Genomic DNA, 20,054 nt, shown 5'->3' with positions numbered 1-20,054 from the left:
GCCCATACTTTCTAATCTAGGCAGCATCCTGGTAAATCTCTAACTGTGGCCTAAACAAAGTCTTATAAAGCTGCAACATGACATCCTGACTCTTGTACTCAGTTCCCTGATCAATAAAGGCAAACACGCCATACACCTTCTTTATCACTCTGTCTACTTGTGTGGCTACTTTTAGCAAGCTATGGACTTGAACCCCAAGATCCCTCTGTAAATCAATGCTGTACAGAATCCTGCCATTAACTGTATACCTTTTCTTAACATTTGATCTCACAAAGTGCAGTACCTCACACTTGCCCGAATTAAGCTCCATCTGTCATTTCTCTGCCCATATCTGCATCTGATCTGTATCCCGCTGTATCCTTTGACAACCATGTTAACCAGCCACAACTCCACTGATCTTTTAATCATCTGCAAACTTACTAACCCACCCATCTACATTATCATCCAAGTTATTTATATATATCACAAACAGCAGAGGTCTCAGAACATCACTAGTCATGGATCTTCAGTCAGAAAAACATCCTTCTACCACTATCCTCTGTCTTCTAATGGCAAGCCAAATCTGAATCCAGGCAGACAAATCACCCTGAATCCCATGCATCTTAAACAGTGACGAACCGTGTCGAAAGCCTTACCAATATCTACGTAGACAAGTTCCACTACTCTGCCCTCATCGATCACCTTGGTCACCTCAAAAAATTCAATCAAGTTAATAAGGCATGACCTGCCACACAAAGCCATGCTGACTATCCCTAATTAGGCTAAATACCATTGAGACTCTCCCTGGTCTTTGGTTTCCTGTATTATCCCCATTTCCCCTCTTGAAATGGAAAGAAATGAGAAAAGAAAGGCAAAAAAAAGGAAGTGGACCAATGGACAAGACCTGGGCTCAAGATCCCAGATGCTGCCTATTCTGCCACGGCCATCTTGAAATAAATACTCACACAGAAACAGAATTTGAAGAGTTAATCAATATCCCCAGTAAATATCACCAGTCCATTGTGACTCGACAACTCCAAGGAAAGCATTAATTTCCTTGATACCACAAGACAGCAGACATAAGTTAGTAGCCAAAAGCTTTTCTGTAAAACTATGCACACTTCTCTACACAAAAAGTAATCATTATATCTATGCTTCCCATTGACTATTGAGGTCCAGGTAAATAGTTGCATTTATGTCTCTAACAGTCATTGCATCTCAAGCAATTCATAGTATGTGAGAAGATTAAAGTCTGATGCAGACAAATATAAATCCTTATGAAATAAAACTTCATTATTACATTATCAAATTGTCCACGTTCATCACAATAACATCCATTGAATTCTACCTGATATAATGTCTCCTGAACATGTGCAGCCTTAAGCTAGAGACATCAGGTACATTTGTAAGGGATTCACTACCTCAGAGTTTGCCTCCATCAGGGTCTTTCACTTTATACTGCAATGCTTATGTTATCCCTTGTAATATAAGTAACTGGGTGTGAGTACCATGTTGTTCATGACTCCAATAGACGCAGCTGACTACAGATACATAAATATCAAGTTTTTCAGACAGCTAAGTGGCTAGGCTAATATTCTAATAGGTTATAAGAAAGGTGAATACTGCCATTAGCATGTCATACATCAAGTGATTTTGGAACAAGATGGAGAAACCCTCAGATCACATGCTATGATACAATGATAATACCATGCGCTCATCTCTTAAAGGTATTCTGATGTACTAATCATGAAACATAATGCAACATGCCATAGATCCATAGCATCACTCACTCAAAAGCACAGGCAAGGAACGGACTGTGATTGGAGAGCTATCACCTCCAACATTCTGACTGCTCCATGTATGGGGACAACTTTTCTCCAATTACTGGTTGTTGTGATTGAATGTTTCTGGGTGTTTTGGGGCTCTCAGGGATTAATTTCCCCACCACTCGTGTATTAGATCTACTAAATTGGTGGTAAGGATGAAAACTGCTGAGGTTCTGGTCACAATCTTCTAACTCTACTTGGATAGGGGGATGGTCCCAGAGTATGTATTTTCTAAGTAACATATTCAGAAATGTTGTTATGTGCCTCTGCAGCAGGTAGGACTTGAACCTAGGTGTCCTGGTTCAGAGGTAGGGATATATCACTGTGCCACAAGAATGCATGGTCTCAGAGGATAACAAGACTGTAAATATTAAACAAATGTTCTGAGGAAGGGTCACCGGACCTGAAACGTTAACTCTTGTTTTCTCCTCCACAGATGCTGTCAGACCTGCTGAGCTTTTCCAGCAACTGTTTTTGTTCCTAATTTACAGCATCCACAATTCTTTTGGTTTTTATTGCAAATATTAAACCCTTGTGTAAATTAATGAGAAGGGATAAGTCTGGCAATTATAGATCTAATCAGTTAAACTTGGTGGTGGGACAGCTGTAAGAGACATTAATCCAAGAGAAAGTTAATTGGTAATTAACACGGTGTGAAGCTGGATGAACACAGCAGGCCAAGCAGCATCAGAGGAGCAGGAAAGTTTGACATTTCAGGTCGGGATCCATCTTCGGAAATGGGGGAGGGGAACGGGATTCTGAAATAAATAGGGAGACAGGGGAGGTGGATAGAAGATGGATAAAGGAGAAGATAGGGTCTTCTATCTTCATGTCATGCTAACTATGTTAACAGTTGAGAAGAAAGATGATATTACACTGACAACCATCTGAAGATGACTGACACAATGTTCACTCAGCAAATAAGGAATTTGCAGCAACAAAGGAAAATACCTGCACTTCAATCAAGGGAGATGTACGGTAGTGCACTTACAGTGAGGGGTGCTGGGCACAAAAGCTCAGATCAAAATTAACTGGCTTTGATTACTTGTTAACATGCAGGTATCAATGGCACAAGTTTAGTTATGATAGTGGGCTCACAATGTATCCAAGGTGTTTCCTAGGCCCTCAACACACCCAATGAATGCACCAGAAATTATCTGTAACCAGGGCAAGTTGTGGTTAAATTCCCTTCCTGTAGTCAGCTTCTGACTAAAAAGATGGGGCTTCCATTTCAAATTATGACGAGCACTGCATTGCTAAGTAGACCTGGAACACAGGAACCCTAATTATTGGGATCCAACACTTCCTTATTTCAGCAACTGCAGGGGTCAAGCATACATTCTACGCTGCCCTAACCATTCCCAAATCCTAAGGATGGAATCATGCAAACAGTTAATTTCTAGCCACTTTTTTTTTTAGCTAAAAGACCACTAAAGTATTGGAAAGGATTGTTGTTTAACACAATATTACAAAAAAGGACTTCAAATTAAATAATTATTTAGTAAGTCCATCAAAATTATTTGGTATCTCAAAGTTGACTGTCCTTTTGATCACCTTATGTCAGTTACTATGAAGCAATGATAAATTAGCTCAGTCTGCAACTCAGACCATTCTGAACTGACAAGGTGTAGGAAAAGGTGAGGAAGTAGAAAGATCTTTTTAACAAACAAGCCTTATACGTTACTTAATATTTGTTGGAAGATCTCATTTTTGGCAACGTAGATCTAACTAGATTGGAGGTGGGATGAGCTCATCTTGATTCCACACAGTCTTCATTACTAGATAATGAAGTCACAGGCTGGGCTAGATTTTCACAGAGTCAGGAAGACTCTGTGGATCTTAAAATGTTGGGAATGTTGCTGTATTGAGATGGGGAAGTTCCACCCCCATTTCCAATATAAAAACCAAAAGAACTGCTGATGCTGTAAATCAGGAAAAAAAAACAAATTTGCTGGAAAAGCTCAGCAGGTCTGGCAGCATCTGTGAAAAAAAAAATCAGAGTTAACATTTTGGATCCAGTTCCTTCTAAGGAAGGGTCACTGGACCTGAAATGTTAACTCTGTTTTTTCCTACACAGATGCTGCCAGACCTGCTGAGCTTTTCCAGCAACTTTGTTTTTGTTCCCATTTCTAATATGTCTGATTTTTGTCAGGGGGAGAAAGGGGATAGGATATGTTTCACACGAGAAGGGAAATCCATCAGGATAATTTGAATTTAGCACTGAGTTAAACAAACTTTATTTTGGCTGATGCAAGGGTCTTAAAATGCAGTGTGATAGTCATGAAGCAACGGAATAGATGAAAATGCACTTGAAAGGTTTATAGAGTTTGACTAATGGTCAAGATCTGAATTTCTAAAAAAATGCTCTGCTTTTTAAAAATTGGAAAAAAAATCAGTACAAAAGGCCCTTCTGCTTTGATTGAAAAGTCATCTGGTGTAGGTTGGAAAAATACATTAACACCTTACCATGCAGTTATATGAATGGGAGTTTTTTCCCCACTATTAAATGTATATGAGTAAGAAATATATTAGATTGTTAGAAATTTGCGTTGGTTTTATTTCCACATTACTCCCCAGGTCTGCCCAGAGGGGAAACTGCTGAGTGGCTATGTATGCGTTATTGCGATCATGCGGGGGTATTATGGGTTGGTTGGTATGAGAAGCAAGAGCAACAGGATCTAAGATCTTTTTTAAAGAAAAGGACAAATTCTGAGATGCCTGAGGTAGGCCCTCTAAACCTTGGCACTCATTTACACTTGTGGTTACCTATGATGTGCTCATGGAGAGAAAAGATAAGAAACTAAAGTGTTTACAATTAGCAGTAATTTAAAACTCAAAGATGTAGGCATTAATTGACAGGTTTTTTTGTTAACTAACTCTAGGCTGTGGCCATATTTTAGTCCAGCGAAGTCCATTCATAAAGTTAAACAAGGAAGTATGTCTTTTAACAGAATCACATGAGTTGATTAAAACAAATAGTGCTTTCTCTCTGTGCTTGTAGACAAGAGAATTATAACGTGCTGTGTCACTACCCAGAACACTTTTCAAAACCATTCATTTTTAAAGGTTTTATAGGTTCGGAATGAAGTAAAACCAACTAAATGATAACATACAAAATGTAACTGAAACCATCTGGATACTATTTAAATTGATCAACAATTAGTAGGTGAGCTGGGAAGATACTACTTCCTGTACTAATCACTTGAATGATTACAAAGCAGGGTGTGTATAATTGAGTCTCTATTCATGAGCACAGTGTCAATATAAAAGTCTTTGAACCTATTTCCTCACACAAATACTGTTAGTCCTTCCTGTCTATTTTGTTTCGATTGCTAAAATAAATCTAATATTTAGAAATAGTAGGAACTGCAGATGCTGGAGAATCTGAGATAACAAGGTGTAGAGCTGGATCAGCGGTGCAGGAAGGCTGGCGCTTCGGGCCTAGACCCTTCTTCAGAAAAAGGGTCTGAAGAAGGGTCTAGGCCTGAAACGTCAGCCTTCCTGCTCCTCTGATGCTGCTTGGCCTGCTGTGTTCATCCAGCTCTACACCTTGTTATCTCTAATATTTAGAAAATGTTTTCCTCACCTGTCTGGCCAGGACCAAAAGTGTGATGAAGAAGATAAAAAGAGAAATTACACCCATTGTCTTCAGATCCTTCAGCACACCAGGTCTAATGAAAGATAAGAAAATATAATTCTTAATACATTAAACAAAAAATCAAAATGAACTTCTAGCACCAGATCAGTGCATAATGATTAAAATAAAGCAGTAGCCAATATTGAATTATTGATTTTTAAACAATATTTATTCAATTTTTATGTACAATCATCCTTTTTGCGTCATATTATACTTCGTCCATTTTAAAATGTAAAAGTAATTGGAGGTGAAAACATTTTGATCTGTTTCTATTAGTTATAACACCAAACATAAAATGATGTAAATCTTCATTAAAATTTCAAAGCTTTTCATACACACCACAAAAATATTTATTTGAAGGTACCTAAATTGACATAATCATAATCATTACTTTCTAATATGTATGACTTTGACATTTACATTTTAAAATGTTAATTTGTTCACTTTTTCTATCAATTAAATGATGCATATAATATGCAATAAAATAGTGACATCAGGTTTAATAACTTGGTGGAGCAGAAAAAACTAAAGGGAGATGTAATATAGGATAACAAGGTGTAGAGCTGGATGAATACAGCAGGCCAAGCAGCATCAGAGGAGCCGGAAGGCTGACGTTTCGGGCCTAGACCTTTCATAGATTCATATGTAGTTTTCAAAGTTTTATTGGGTTAAGGAATCAGGTCGGAGATTCAGAGGTGAGGAAAATTTGGAAATTATTTCAAGAGTAAGATGCAGGTCAGTGAGGGAATTGTAAGATTGTAAATGCATGTGCAGCTTTGTGACAGGGCAGAGTTAAGACAGAAATTTTAATAGCAAGGTGGCTAACTACTACAGGCAGAGAAAGACGCAGGAATGTGAGGAAAGACTAACACAGTGGAATCAGTTTTGAATTGCTCTAGCAAAGACCAAGAAGACAAATGATGGATAAATGGTAATAACACAGTGTGGAGCTGGAGAAGGACAGCAGGCCAGGCAGCATCAAAGGAGCAGGAAAGATGATGTTTTGGATCAGGGCCCTCCTCAGAAATGGGGGAGGGGGAAGGGAGTTCTGAAATAAACAGAGAGGAGGGGTGGAACTGGGGAAAGTAGGTGTGATGGTGATAGGTGAGTGCAGGTAGGCAGTGGTGGGGATTGGTTGGTGAGGTGGGAAGGGTGAATCGGTGGGAGAGAAGATGGAAAGGTTGTTTCAGGTCAAGGAGGTGGGGATGAGAGGGAGGGTTGGCCATGGGATGAGGAGGGAGGGGAGGGGGGAGATTTTGAAACTGGTAAAGTCCACATTGAGACTATTGGGTTGTAGGCTCCCAAGGCAGAATATGAGGTGCTGCTCCTCCAGTTTGCAGGTGGCATCACTGTGATGCTGGAGGAGGCCCAGGATGGACATTTCATCCAGGGAGTGAGAGTGAGTGTTGAAATGGTTTGCGACCGGAAGGTGTTGTCGTTTGTTGCAAACAGAGCGCAGCTGCTCTACAAAATGGTCTCCGAGCCTCCACTTGGTCTCACCAATGTACAGGAGGTCACATCAGGAGCAGTGGAGGCAGTAAACCACATTAGCGGACGTGCAGGTGAGCCTCTCTCTGATATGAAAGGTTTATTTAGTTCCTTAGATGGAGGTGAGGGGGGAGGCATAGGGGCAGGTGTAGAACCTCTTGCGGTTGCAGGGAAAGGTGCCAGGGGTGCTGGGGCTAGTAGGGAGTGTGGAGCGGACGAGGGATTCCGGAGAGAGTGGTCCCTACAGAAGGTAGATAGGGGTGGGGAGGGAAATATATCTTTGGTTGTGGGGTCAGATTGCAGGTGGCGGAAGTGGCAGAGAATGATATGTTGATTTTGGAGATTAGTGAGGGCAAGGGGGATTCTGTCTTTGTTTTTATTGTGGGGAGGGGATGTGAGGGCAGAGGTGTGGGAAATGCAAGAGATGCGGTTGAGAGCATTTTCCACCCCTGAGGCGGGGAAGTTGCAGTCATTGAGATAAGAGGGTATCTGGGATTTTCGGGAGTGGAATGCCCCATCTTGAGAGCAGATGCGGTGGAGGCAGAGGATTGGGAGTCGGGGCTCGCATTCTTTTGCAGGAATTTGGGTGAGAGGAGGTGTAGTCTAGCTAAATGGCTCCTTCTTTGCAGTAAACTTCCATGGTTAAATGATTCACACATATGATAAACAGGACAACTTCAACACTACTATAGCCTTAAAGAGAATTTACCTCTCTATCTTTACAGTTGTATATAGCATTTTGCTATAATCATCGAAGAGTGAGGAATGGGTTTGCAGAAGAATTACATTGTAAACTACCACAGCAATCAGCATCATGACCATCTTCAGCTCATAGTTGACACGCAGGAACACAGAGCATGACATCAATCCCAAAATACAGCTGTATAGAAAATACTGTGATAGAAAAATAATACATTGAAACCTATTATAATAAAGTATATTAAAAGTCACTTTTCTTCAATAAAATGTGACATTCACAATGTTGGCTTTGACTTTAATAAAGTCTCCTAAAGTGTGAAGTCTATAAAACATCAAGATTGGTGCTGCAAAGCTAAGATTATTTGGGTACAGTCCAATATAAAATAAGAAGTACCATAATATCCTTCCACAACCAGCATTGGGCTAAACCCAATTAAATGGGAGACCCTGACAGAGGAAGAAAAATAATTTCTTTTTACCAAACCTTAGTTAGAAATTACTTGGCATACAGCCTCAAATTATGATCCCCTTACATGATGTGAAATAGAGATTCAGGATAATATTCAGAGGAAAGTCAACAGATCAGTCGTAACCTTGAGTTTAATTTTTGCAGGGTTCCTTGATGATACAGTCAGTCAAATAAAACACTAGCAACAACACATACTCATAAAGCAGTGAGAACATTAACAAATCAATGAAACAACATACACTAGCAAACTAGTTAATTTTGAATTGATTGCCAATGAATTAATACACTTATACAGCTGCCATCACACCAAAAAGCCATTAAAGTAATGGAAAAGCTGCAAGAATGATGTGATGAATTAAAGCATCTGCTGGCTTTGATCAACAGATCAAATGGCAGATGAAGGAGCCAATGCACCAACAAATGAATCAGCACACCAAAAATCAAAAAAATCACAGAGCATCAGGCAGCAGTGAATCATGATGCAACAAGTAATTAAACTAATGGAATAGAGATAAGTTTTGATTTATATCAATGTAGAAGTAAGTATTAACATGAGTAAGAGAAGTGACGGTAAACCATTGCATGAATGCATTAATGGAAAATGGATGGGTAGAAACTAATGAACTCACAGAAAGGTAAAACATACTGTCGAATCATATATTACTTAATGGAGTCATGTGCACTGGTAATTAAGTAGTGGAACAAAATATGCATCAAAACATCAATAAACTAATGGAGCAACAAACACTAACAAATTAACGTTTCCCTTGATTTGGCAACAAAAACAGAAATAGCTGGAGAAACTCAGCAGGTCGAGCAGTATCTGTGCAGAAAAAGCAGATTCAAACTTTTGGGTCCAGTGGTCCTTCTTCAGAAGCTTTTGTGATCCAAATTATGGAACTGCTGCCTCTTGCAAAGTCACAGAGTCATACAGTAAGAAATCAGACCTTTCAGTCCAACCAGTCCATGCCAAACATAATCCCAAACTAAACCTGTCCCACCTGCCTGCTCCTGGCCCAAATGCCTCCAAACTTTTTCTATTCATGTGCTTATCCAAATGTCTTTTAAACAATGTAATTGTACCCACATTCACCACTTCCCTGGAAGTTCATTCCACACACGAACCATTGGTTTAACCTGTTGTTTGCTTTTCAAGTACTGTGAAGAGTTTTAATTGAAGTGACATCAGTAAAGGTAAGTCAAGGAAATTTCGAAAATCTAATACTAAACTAAGAAAGTGCTTAGTTTGCAAGTGCATTCAGGCAATTATTGTTTAGCATAAGTTATAAAATCATTGCAAATCCTGCGATGAAAGAGCCAACATATCTGACCTGTAAATAATTAGCCACCATCACATAGGATGATGATTCACATACTAAAGATATAATGACAGACAACAATCATGCAACTGTGGCAAAGGATATATTTCACCTGTGGCAACAGACAGCACTCCCAGCGTGAAGCTACACTGCCAGGTCGTGGTAACTGTATAAATGCTAGGTTTGGTTGTGCACATATATTTCAGTGCTGACAGTGTACGAGCAGAGTGCTGTGTGGGTTTGTCTTCAAGCATGACAGCTGCCAGTGAAGGTAAACCATCGCCTTGATTAGTAGCAGGTAGCTATCTGAAAATCTCTCAAGGCATTTTATACTTAATTATCGTGGATTCTACAACAAAAATAATATATGCATGTCTTGGTAGGGTGCACTGGTGCATAGTTAACTACATACCATATCTGATAATAACAGATACAATTTCTTGAGGTACACCAAAAATACTGAATATGATGGTCAATGTGCTACCAAATTTTGCACTTGTGGTATCTTTGACTTGTAACAAAAAGAACTTGGTGAAGTATTCAGGCACCAGACTGTAATTGTGTTCTTGGATGTAAAACCCTACAGAGTGGAAAGAGGCCATTCGGCCCATCAAACCCACATCAACCCTCCAAATGGCAATTGTGCACTTTGTTCCAATGTCTTCTTACAGAATCAAACTTGTATATGTCATGAAATGCCGAACAGTGTCTGCTGGCTGAGATCGGCCACATTTACAAGACTTGGATGCTTTGCTGTATATGTTCATGACTAAGTCAAGTCCTGAATATGTTTCTGGTCACCTACAATTGCTTCAAACTTGTGCCCTTCTTCCAGCAGTGCATTCTTTGGGTTTGTCTATAGTGCTTATCTAAAGGATTTTGGTGGGTGGAAAGGTAGTGACCCATTCCACAGGCTATTAGCTTTGGTGAAATTGCGCTCTGCACATTTGCATCAGCATGTGAATATAAAATGCACAGTTGTTTCACCTGACTGTTATTGATATTGTATGAACTCAAACGTGTGTATACAGAAATTGAATTGTACTTTCAATTGATATTTTAAAAGTTAGGATCTTTGTAGCCATCATTAAAATTACTGGAGGATGTGATTTTTCTGAATCCTTAATATTCCAAAACAATAAAGGAGTCTGACTGCCTGGCTTTCTACACCAACTATTTGTTGACCAGGAAGTACAGATGGATGCCTTTTTAAATAGCTGAAATTTTGATAGAAAGTCAATACAGTGCCAAAGCTTGCTCAGATGTTTGCTATAGTATCAGAGATAATGGGAACTGCAGATGCTGGAGAATTCCAAGATAATAAAATGTGAGGCTGGATGAACAAATCCATCCCTTCCTCCCACCCCAAGCCGCACCCCCATCTACCTACTAACCTCATCCCACCTCCTTGACCACACCCATCCCTTCCTCCCACCCCAAGCCGCACCCCCATCTACCTACTAACCTCATCCCACCTCCTTGACCGCACCCATCTCTTCCTCCCACCCCAAGCCGCACCCCCATCTACCTACTAACCTCATCCCACCTCCTTGACCACACCCATCCCTTCCTCCCACCCCAAGCCGCACCCCCATCTACCTACTAACCTCATCCCACCTCCTTGACCACACCCATCCCTTCCTCCCACCCCAAGCCGCACCCCCATCTACCTACTAACCTCATCCCACCTCCTTGACCACACCCATCCCTTCCTCCCACCCCAAGCCGCACCCCCATCTACCTACTAACCTCATCCCACCTCCTTGACCATACCCAACCCTTCCTCCCACCCCAAGCCGCACCCCCATCTACCTACTAACCTCATCCCACCTCCTTGACCTGTCCGTCTTCCCTGGACTGACCTATCCCCTCCCTACCTCCCCACCTATACTCTCTCCACCTATCTTCTTTACTCTCCATCTTCGGTCCGCCTCCCCCTCTCTCCCTATTTATTCCAGTTCCCTCTCCCCATCCCCCTCTCTGGTGAAGGGTCTAGGCCCGAAACGTCAGCTTTTGTGCTCCTGAGATGCTGCTTGGCCTGCTGTGTTCATCCAGCCTCACATTTTATTGTCTCAGATGTTTGCTTCCCATTTTTATTGTTCTCTTCAAAAATGTCACAATGAAACTCTACATTGCAAGGTAGTGCTGCTTCTGTCTTTTTATAAAAATATGTTTGTATTTTCCCTTTTCTTCTTTTTTATGGTTGTAGGTACTTTAAAAATAACAGGCTTATGTTTGTATGTGGTATTTTTTCCTAAGAAGAGTGTGGTGACAAAACACGCACATTATTTGGTTTCTCAGCCATTTCTAGGAAGCAAGATGGTAGAATTGAGGGATGCCTGGATACAGGTAAATCTTTTGGATACAGACAACTTCTATTACAGTATTATTTCCTGTATTTTATTCCAGGATCACGGGAGTATTTTAGATCTGTCCTTTAGCACTACTAAATTGCTATTTTTATTAAACATAGATAACCTGTGTCTTATTTTTAAATAGAGTAAGAACTTTCACAATAGTTTCTCTGCTGTAGATTCTGTGCCACAATACAGGCTGTAGCACTTTAGTTCGAACTGAGGTAGATGACAAAGAATGACTGTTAGGAAAAAAAGTCTTCAGAACTGTCACTGTTGGTGTTATCTTTATGTCACCATTAGCTTTTGATGGCTTCTTGTGACCAAGCACCATTCTTGATAAGCTCTGGTCTGAATGTTGCTCTGTTAGCTCATGTAACATGTATCATATATGGTGCTTATGAAGACAGACGTCTTGAAGAGTAGTAACAAAACAAATAATTTACATTGCTGTAACAAAGACATATTTAGTTTGGATTTCAAACTGACTGATGTTATTGTATATTCTGTACACAAAGCTGCAGATCCCTGACCATGAATTGGTTGAATGGTTCACATGCTGATGACAAATTGGGCAAGGGTCTTGCTAAATAGTTGACAAATTCAATAAATTGTTGGCAACATTCAACAAGTCATTGCACTGCTTTTACATATGTCAGTTCAGGATGGCACAGTGGCTAGCACTGTTGCTTTGCAGAGCCAGGGACCCAGGTTCTTACTCCAGCCTTGGGTGACTTGTCTGTATGAAGTTTGCACATTCTCCCTGTATCTGTGTGGGTTTCCTGTGTGTGCTCCAGTTTCCACCCGCAGTCCAAAGATCTTCAGATTAAGTGGATTGAGTATGCTAAATTGCCCATAGTGTTCCAGGATGTGTAGGTTGGATGGTTTAGCCATGGGAAATGCAGTGTTACAGGGTAGGGATCTAGGAGGGATGCTCTTCAGAAGAGTGGTATGGACTCGATGGGCCAAATGGCCTGCTTCCACACTGTTGGGATTCTATGGTCATTGGATTGCTGTTAAGAGTTTCAACATTTCAGGAACTGAGAGAACATGTCTTGCTGTCTGTTTTGCCTCTATACTTGATTCTGGACTTGTTTAATTGCACATTTTTCTTATTCAGCTTCAGGCTCTTTTAGTGAAAGTGATCTAGTAGTTGCACTATATTTTGGTCATGGTCAGTAATAACTTCTTCCATTGTGTCTCATAATCTAGAAGATCATTCCCTTTGGCTTCAACTCCAGGAAGATCACTACCTTTCTCATTTTGTCTGCATAGACATTCTTCTGTAGCTATGGACATATCAAACAATACGCACAAATATTGGTATCTCATGAACAGCATCCAGAATGTTGTTTGAAAATGCTTGCAATCATCCAGCGTTACCTGTTTATATGTAGCAGTGAAGAAATTTACCTTTCAAGTTGTGGTGAATATCCTTTCAAGGTTGGCATAGGAAGTACAATCTCTTCAGAGATTTATTTTGTTGCTTTGAGTTGATGTATACCCTAAGCTTTCCAAGTTTCACTGCCAGCATACTGATGATCGGTTCTGTTTGAGTTATCACTTCCCTGTTTACCTCTTTCTTTTCTAACTCTTCTACCTCTTCTTTATGGCTGAATTAAAGGCATCGAGTGTCTCTTGGCTGATGCTGAATTTGTCTTACACTCTCATCTACTTTAAGATGATATTTGTTTGGAGGACATCTTAACCATGTCAACACATCATTGTACTCCTCTTGGATGTGTTCCACCATCAATGGTTTAGTGTTGTCAGACATGTTACAAATCTCTTTCTGCACACTGAGAATGATCAGTTCAAGCTTCATAATTTCTGCAGTTGAGATAACTGTCTTTGTTTGCCATCTATAAACTGTGACTCCAGATTTTCATTCACGTTGTTGCATTGGATTTGCAGAATAAGCTGCTGTCTCAGTGTGAGGTTTGCCCAACTAAGTTTCTGCACTTGCTACAGTACAGAAACAGTCTTTATCAAAGACAAATGACATACAAATGTGATGCAAGTAAATATCCTTCTATGTCCTATATGACACATTTGACCACACTATCCTCCTCCAACTCTTCACTATCATTATCCAAGTGGATGCAGAACTCTAGGTACCAGTTCTCAGAAAGAGTCACAGGACCCGGAACATTAACTCTGATTTCTCTCCACAGATGCTGCTAGACCTGCTGAGCTTTGCCAGCAATTTCTGCCTTTTTTTCTGATTTCCAGCATCCGCAGTTCTTTCGGTTTTTGTGTAGGCACCAGATTCCATTTTTATTAATCCAGCCTGTCTAGAGAATCATGTGCAGGGGTTTCCTTTCTCATTTGGAAACAATTACCTCAGACAGTCCCTTTGCCTATATCTTATTTATCTTTACGTGTTCCACCTGAATAGGGGTGGCATGGTGACTCAGTGGTTAGCACTGCTGCCTCACAGTGCCAGGGATCTGGGTTCGATTTAAGCCTTGTGCGGCTGTCTGTGTCGAGTTTGCACATTCTCCCTGTGTCTGTGTGGGTTTCTGCCAGGTGCTTCAGTTTCCTTCCACGGTCCAAAGGTGTGGGTGTTAGATGAATTGCCCATGGTAAATTGCCCATGGTGTCCAGAGATGTGCAGCTAGGTGCGTAGCCACGGTAAATACGGGGTTACAGGGATAAGGTGGGATGTTCTTCCGAGGGACAGTGTGGACTCTCTAGGCCGAATGGCCTCTTTCCGCTTTGTACAAATTCTACAGCCTCTAGATTTTGACATCTTCTTAAAACGCAGTGTCAATTTCAAGTTAATGGCACCTAGCACCACCTCACAAATGGCTTCAATGGTTACAGTCTTTTAACAAGAAACTTAGCATGCATATGTAAGGTAATTCAGAAGGGAGAGAGCTGTCAAATGTAATTATACTTACTGGCAAGAAAAAATAGTCATTATGCACAAACCACAGGGCCTTCCCATTTGTAAACTGAAAACTTGAATTTGTGCTATTAACAGAAGGTACCAGAGAATTCTTCAAGAAGAACTGAAAGAAAAACATGATAAAGTAATTACTAACTGCACATAAAAACAGAAGCTTTCATTTTGAGTACTAACATCTCTTAAGATCATGGATGTAAAACATTTTTTCTTAGCCTACACGCATGGTAATGTGGGAAGACAGGAATCAGCAGAACATTTTGTGGACGATCATTGCTCAACAAGAAATTCAGTGAATATATATTTAAACATTTGTCAACATGATAAACTTAGTTTTAGTAATTCTTATCGTCCATATACTTACTGCAGTTGCATAAAGGCTTAAGGCGTGGTTGGGTAGTGTTTCACATTGCAAGATCAGAACATCATTGACATAACATACAAACTATATGGTCATTTGACTGTTTGGTACTCATGGTTACTAATGGTGAAAACAGATTTTGTTTTGCGATGAAATGAAAAAATACGAAGTGGGGTTGAAAATCATTCAGATAGCAGATGCTGGAGTCAGAGATAACACAGTGTGGAGCTGGAGGTACACAGCAGGTCAAGCAGCATCAGAGGAGCAGGAAAGTTTCCCATTTCCATCAGACTAAAAGGGTGGCCACAGGCACGCACATGTGCCCAAACCATGCCTGCCTCTGCAAAGGATATGTGGAACAGTCCCTTTTTTGCTCTTACACCGGTACTATCCCTCACCTATTCCTCCGCTACATCGATAACTGTATTGGCGCTGCCTCATGCTCTCATGAGGAACTTGAATAGTTCATCAACTTTACTAACACCTTTCACCTCCACCTCAAATTCACCTGGACTGTCTCCTTTGTGGCCCTTTCCATCTCCATGTCTGGTAACTGCCTCAAAACCGACAACTTTTTCAAGCCACAGCTACTTGGACTACATCTCCTCTCACCCACCTTCCTGCAAGAATGAGATCCCCTAGCCCCAATTTCTCTGCCTCTACCACATCTGCTCTCAACATGGGGTGTTCCACTCCCGAACATCCTAGATATCCTCCTATTTCGTTGACCGTAGCTGCCCCCCTCTGGTGATCAAAAATGCACTCAACTAGATCTCTTGTGTTTCCCGCACTTCTGCCCTCACACCCACTCCCCCAAACAAAAATAAAGATAAAATCCCCCTCGTCCTCACATATCATCTCACCAACCTCCGCATCCAATGTATCACTCTCCATCACTTCTGCCACCGACAATCTGACCCCACAATCAATGAGATATTTCCCTTCCCACTTCTTTCTGCCTTTCATAGGGAGTGCTCTCTCCACGACTCCCTCGTCTGCTCCATACTCCCCACTAGCCCCACCACCTTTCCCTGCAACCGAAGGGAGTGCTACACATGCCCCTACAACTACCCCTCATCTCCATTCAAGGCACAAAATAAATCTTTCGTATCAGACGTGGGTTCACCTGTACATCCGCCAACTTGGTCTACTGTATCCACTGCTTTCAATGTGGCCTCCTCTACACTGGTGAGACCAAATGTAGACTTGGAGACTGTTTTGTACAGCATCTGCGCTCTGTATGTGACAAACGGCAATACCTCCCACTTGCGAACTGCTTCAACTCCCCCTCCCACTCCCTGGGTGACATGTCCATTCTGGGCTCTCCAGTGTCACAATGACACCACACGCAAACTGGAGGAGCAACACCTCATATTCCGTCTTGGGACCTTACAGCCCAATGGTCTAGACAAGGAATTCACCAGTTTTAAAATCTCCTCACGTGTGGCCTTATCCCACTGCTACCTGGAACACCAGCCTACAGATTAGCCAAGGAACTACACCAAAGACTAAAACACCTAGTAGAAGACTCCCACCACTCCATTCGCTCCACCCAAGAATTCCTGAACACCATCAAAGACACCAAGATAGAAGAGGATGAAATAATGGTCTCCTTTGACGTAACAGCCCTGTTCACATCCATCAACGTCAACCTGGCCAAAGAAACACTGATGAAACTATTAGAAGAACAGAAGACACATACACCAGACACCACCAACCTCATCAGCAGGACAACATCATCAAGCTAGTGGACCTATGCCTCACCATCCACTTCACTTTCAATAACAAAACCTACAGACAAACCAACAGTACACCCATGGGATCTCTGATATCAGGGTTCTTAGCAGAGGCAGTAATGCAGAGACTCAAACAAACAGCTCTGCCAATCATCCAACCCAAACTTTGGGTCCGCTACGTGGATGACACCTTTGTCATCACTAAACAAAACAAATTAGAGGAAACATTCAAGACCATCAATAATACCCTTACTGACATAACATTCACAAAAGAGGAGGAAAACAACAACAAACTGCCATTCCTAGATGTCACAGTAGAGCGAACAGCCAATGGGGAACTTCAAACCAGCGTCTACAGGAAAACAACACATACGGACCAAATACTGAACTACAGGAGCAACCATCCCAACACCCACAAACGAAGCTGCATTAGAACATTATTCCAATGAGCCACACACTGCAGCACAAAGGAACAACGCAGAGCAGAGGAAAATCACCTATACAATGTATTCAAAAAGAATGGGTACCCTATGAACACAGTCCGCCGATTTCTCAGCAACAAACCCAAACAAACAGACAAAACGGGCTCAGAAACCATAACCACTCTCCCCTACATCAAAGACATTTCCGAAATGACTGCCAGACTACTTGGACCCCTTGGCATCAGGGTAGCCCACAAACCCACCAACACACTAAAACAGCAGCTAATGAACTTAAAAGACCCTATACAGACAACAAGCAAAACGAACGTCATCTACAAAATACCTTGCAAGAACTGTGACAAACACTACATTGGACAAACTGGCAGGAAGCTAGCCACCAGGATACATGAACATCAACTAGCCACAAAACGACATGACCCACTATCAATCGTATCCTTACATACAGATAAGGAAGGACATCACTTTGATTGGGACAACACATCCATCCTAGGACAAGCCAAACAGAGACACGCACGAGAATTCCTAGAAGCATGGCATTCCAACCGGAACTCCATCAAACACATTGATTTGGAGCCAATCTACCATCCCCTGAGAAAAAGAACAGGAAATGACATCACCAACCCAAGGAAACCTAACCAGATAAATAGAAAGCGGGACATTACACCAGCGCTTCGTCGGAGGCTCACTGATGATGTTACCTAGAATGGTGACGAAACGTCTGAAAACGAACCTTCCAGCTCAGCGAGCAAACTCACATCCAGAACCTCAACCTGAGCTACAAATCTTCTCAAAACTCGCTACCTTATCCCACGTCCAACCCTTCCTCTCATCCTGCCTCCTTGCCCTGGTACAACCTGTCCATCTTCTCAGCCATCTTTCTGCCCCACCCATCCCAGTGACCAATCCCCACCTCTCCCTACTTGCACTCACCTATCATCATCCCACCTACTTTTCCCAGCTCACTTCCCCCTCCCCAATTCTGAAGAAGGGTCCTGACCCAAAATCTCAATTTTCCTGCTCCTCTGATGCTGCCTGGTCTGCTATGTTCCTCCAGCTCCACACTGTGTTGTCTCTAAATATAAAATGTGTTTTCTTCAAATAAAATAATACTTAGATTAGTCACTGTTCTGGTTTTTGAAAGAACAAAGTAATTACAACACAAATAAAGTGAATATCTGAACAAATTTTCCCCTGTGTTTCACCAACATCATTGACATATTTGAAGCTATCTCTAAGTTAGTCGATGTTATCAAGGATAGGCAAATATCAAAGTGATTATTGATGTTTAGAAGATTTTTCATTAAAACTTGGAATGAAAGCCTATGAAACAGATTGCTTTGTAGACAGAAAGTAGTTATTAACAGCTGCAGGTCTTTGTGGGGGTCAGTCACTATTGGAAACCTGGACAAATTTGAATTAGGGCTATTGATTTTCACCATCTGGTCATTGTTGCATGGTGTCTATTCATCTGATGTCATGGGGACACCACTCAGCATGCTCATGGCAGGTATTCCTGTGACTTGGTCAAAGTTGCCTATCACATTTGCTGCAGGCAAGGATGTCCCGACACACAGTATATTGGCAAGACCATGTAGACGCCATGACAATGGATGAATGGACACCTCACAACAATCAGCAGACAAGAACGTTCCTTCACAGTCAGGGAACATTACAACAATCAAGTACATTCAGTCTCTGATCTTTGGGTAAGTGTCCTTGAAGGCAGACTCCGGGATACACAACAACGTAGAATCGCTGAGCAGAGACTGATAGCCAAGTTTTGTACCTAGGAAGACAGTCTCAACCATGATCTTGGGTTCATATTGCACTACAAGTGGCCCCAGCACACTGTTCTGCATTTGTAAAATCTTCCTTACTTTTCTGTTTTGACAGCATCACCTTGATAAATGATGATCTCTCTTATTTAGTTTGTAGTTTTGAATTACTTATTACACTTACACACATACTCGCACATGCACTCTCTCTCACACAAACCCACACACACAAACCCCTTCTCTTGCACACACTCTGATCACACACATATACTTTCTCAAATTCATATATACTCTCTCTCAAGCACACACACACATATAAATCTATGGGGTGAATCATTTCATCCAAGATGTTTGTCTATTTGCAGATAAATTCTACTTTGTTCAAAAAAACAGACACACAATTTGTAGTCATAGTCAGTCAGTGTGGCATCTTAGAAAGAGATAACAAGGTGTGGAGCTGGATGAACATCTCGGATTCTCCAGCATCTGCAGTTCCCATTAGCTCTGGCATCTTATAAATTCCAGCTTTCAGAAAAAATACCAGCCTGATTCCAGGTTAAAACTGGATTTTGAACAAAGACTCACAACTATAATTCAGTGTCGGACCTGAGATGTCACCTTTTATATATTCCTATGGCTCTGCCTGATTGTTATGACAGCACAGCACAGACAGTGACATTATAAACACTTCGCACACCATCTAACACTCTTGGTCACCAGCAGAGACTTATCATTTGGCACTCCTCTCGTACCAGCGGTATGATCTTTTGATCTCTCTGCCCTTGGTCTCTCTGCCTATAAACTCTGTATCTGTGTGCCCTGCTCTCTCACGGCACCTGAAAAAGGGGCTACGTTCCAAAAGCTTGTGTGATTCCAAATAAACTATAACTTGGTGTTGGACTATAACTTGGTGTTGTGTGACTTCTGACTTTGTTACCATTAATGTGGCATGACTACCTTACGCAAAGTACTGTTTCTATTGGATAAAATATTTGAAAAACCTTTGCTTAGCCTCTAATAACATATTTTCTGTTGTTACCCTTCTTTTGAAGTGGAAAAA

At 41.2% G+C, this 20,054-nt stretch overlaps 1 protein-coding gene across 3 annotated transcripts in view; it reads right to left on the bottom strand.

The window, feature by feature from the left end:
- Positions 1-20,054, bottom strand: part of LOC125448020 (adenylate cyclase type 2-like) — a 591,455-nt gene that overhangs the window by 39,993 nt on the left and 531,408 nt on the right. For all 3 annotated transcript variants that reach the window (XM_059653944.1, XM_059653945.1, XM_059653950.1), the window contains 3 exons: positions 14,675-14,785; positions 7,640-7,824; positions 5,392-5,476 (listed from right to left, as the gene is read on the bottom strand). In XM_059653944.1, coding sequence (XP_059509927.1) covers positions 5,392-5,476; positions 7,640-7,824; positions 14,675-14,785 — 381 coding nt within the window. The remainder of the gene's footprint in view (positions 1-5,391; positions 5,477-7,639; positions 7,825-14,674; positions 14,786-20,054) is intronic.

Source organism: Stegostoma tigrinum, chromosome 2 (genome assembly GCF_030684315.1).
Source record: "Stegostoma tigrinum isolate sSteTig4 chromosome 2, sSteTig4.hap1, whole genome shotgun sequence".
Taxonomy (NCBI): Eukaryota; Metazoa; Chordata; class Chondrichthyes; order Orectolobiformes; family Stegostomatidae; genus Stegostoma; species Stegostoma tigrinum.
This window is presented reverse-complemented; position numbering and strand designations above follow the sequence as displayed.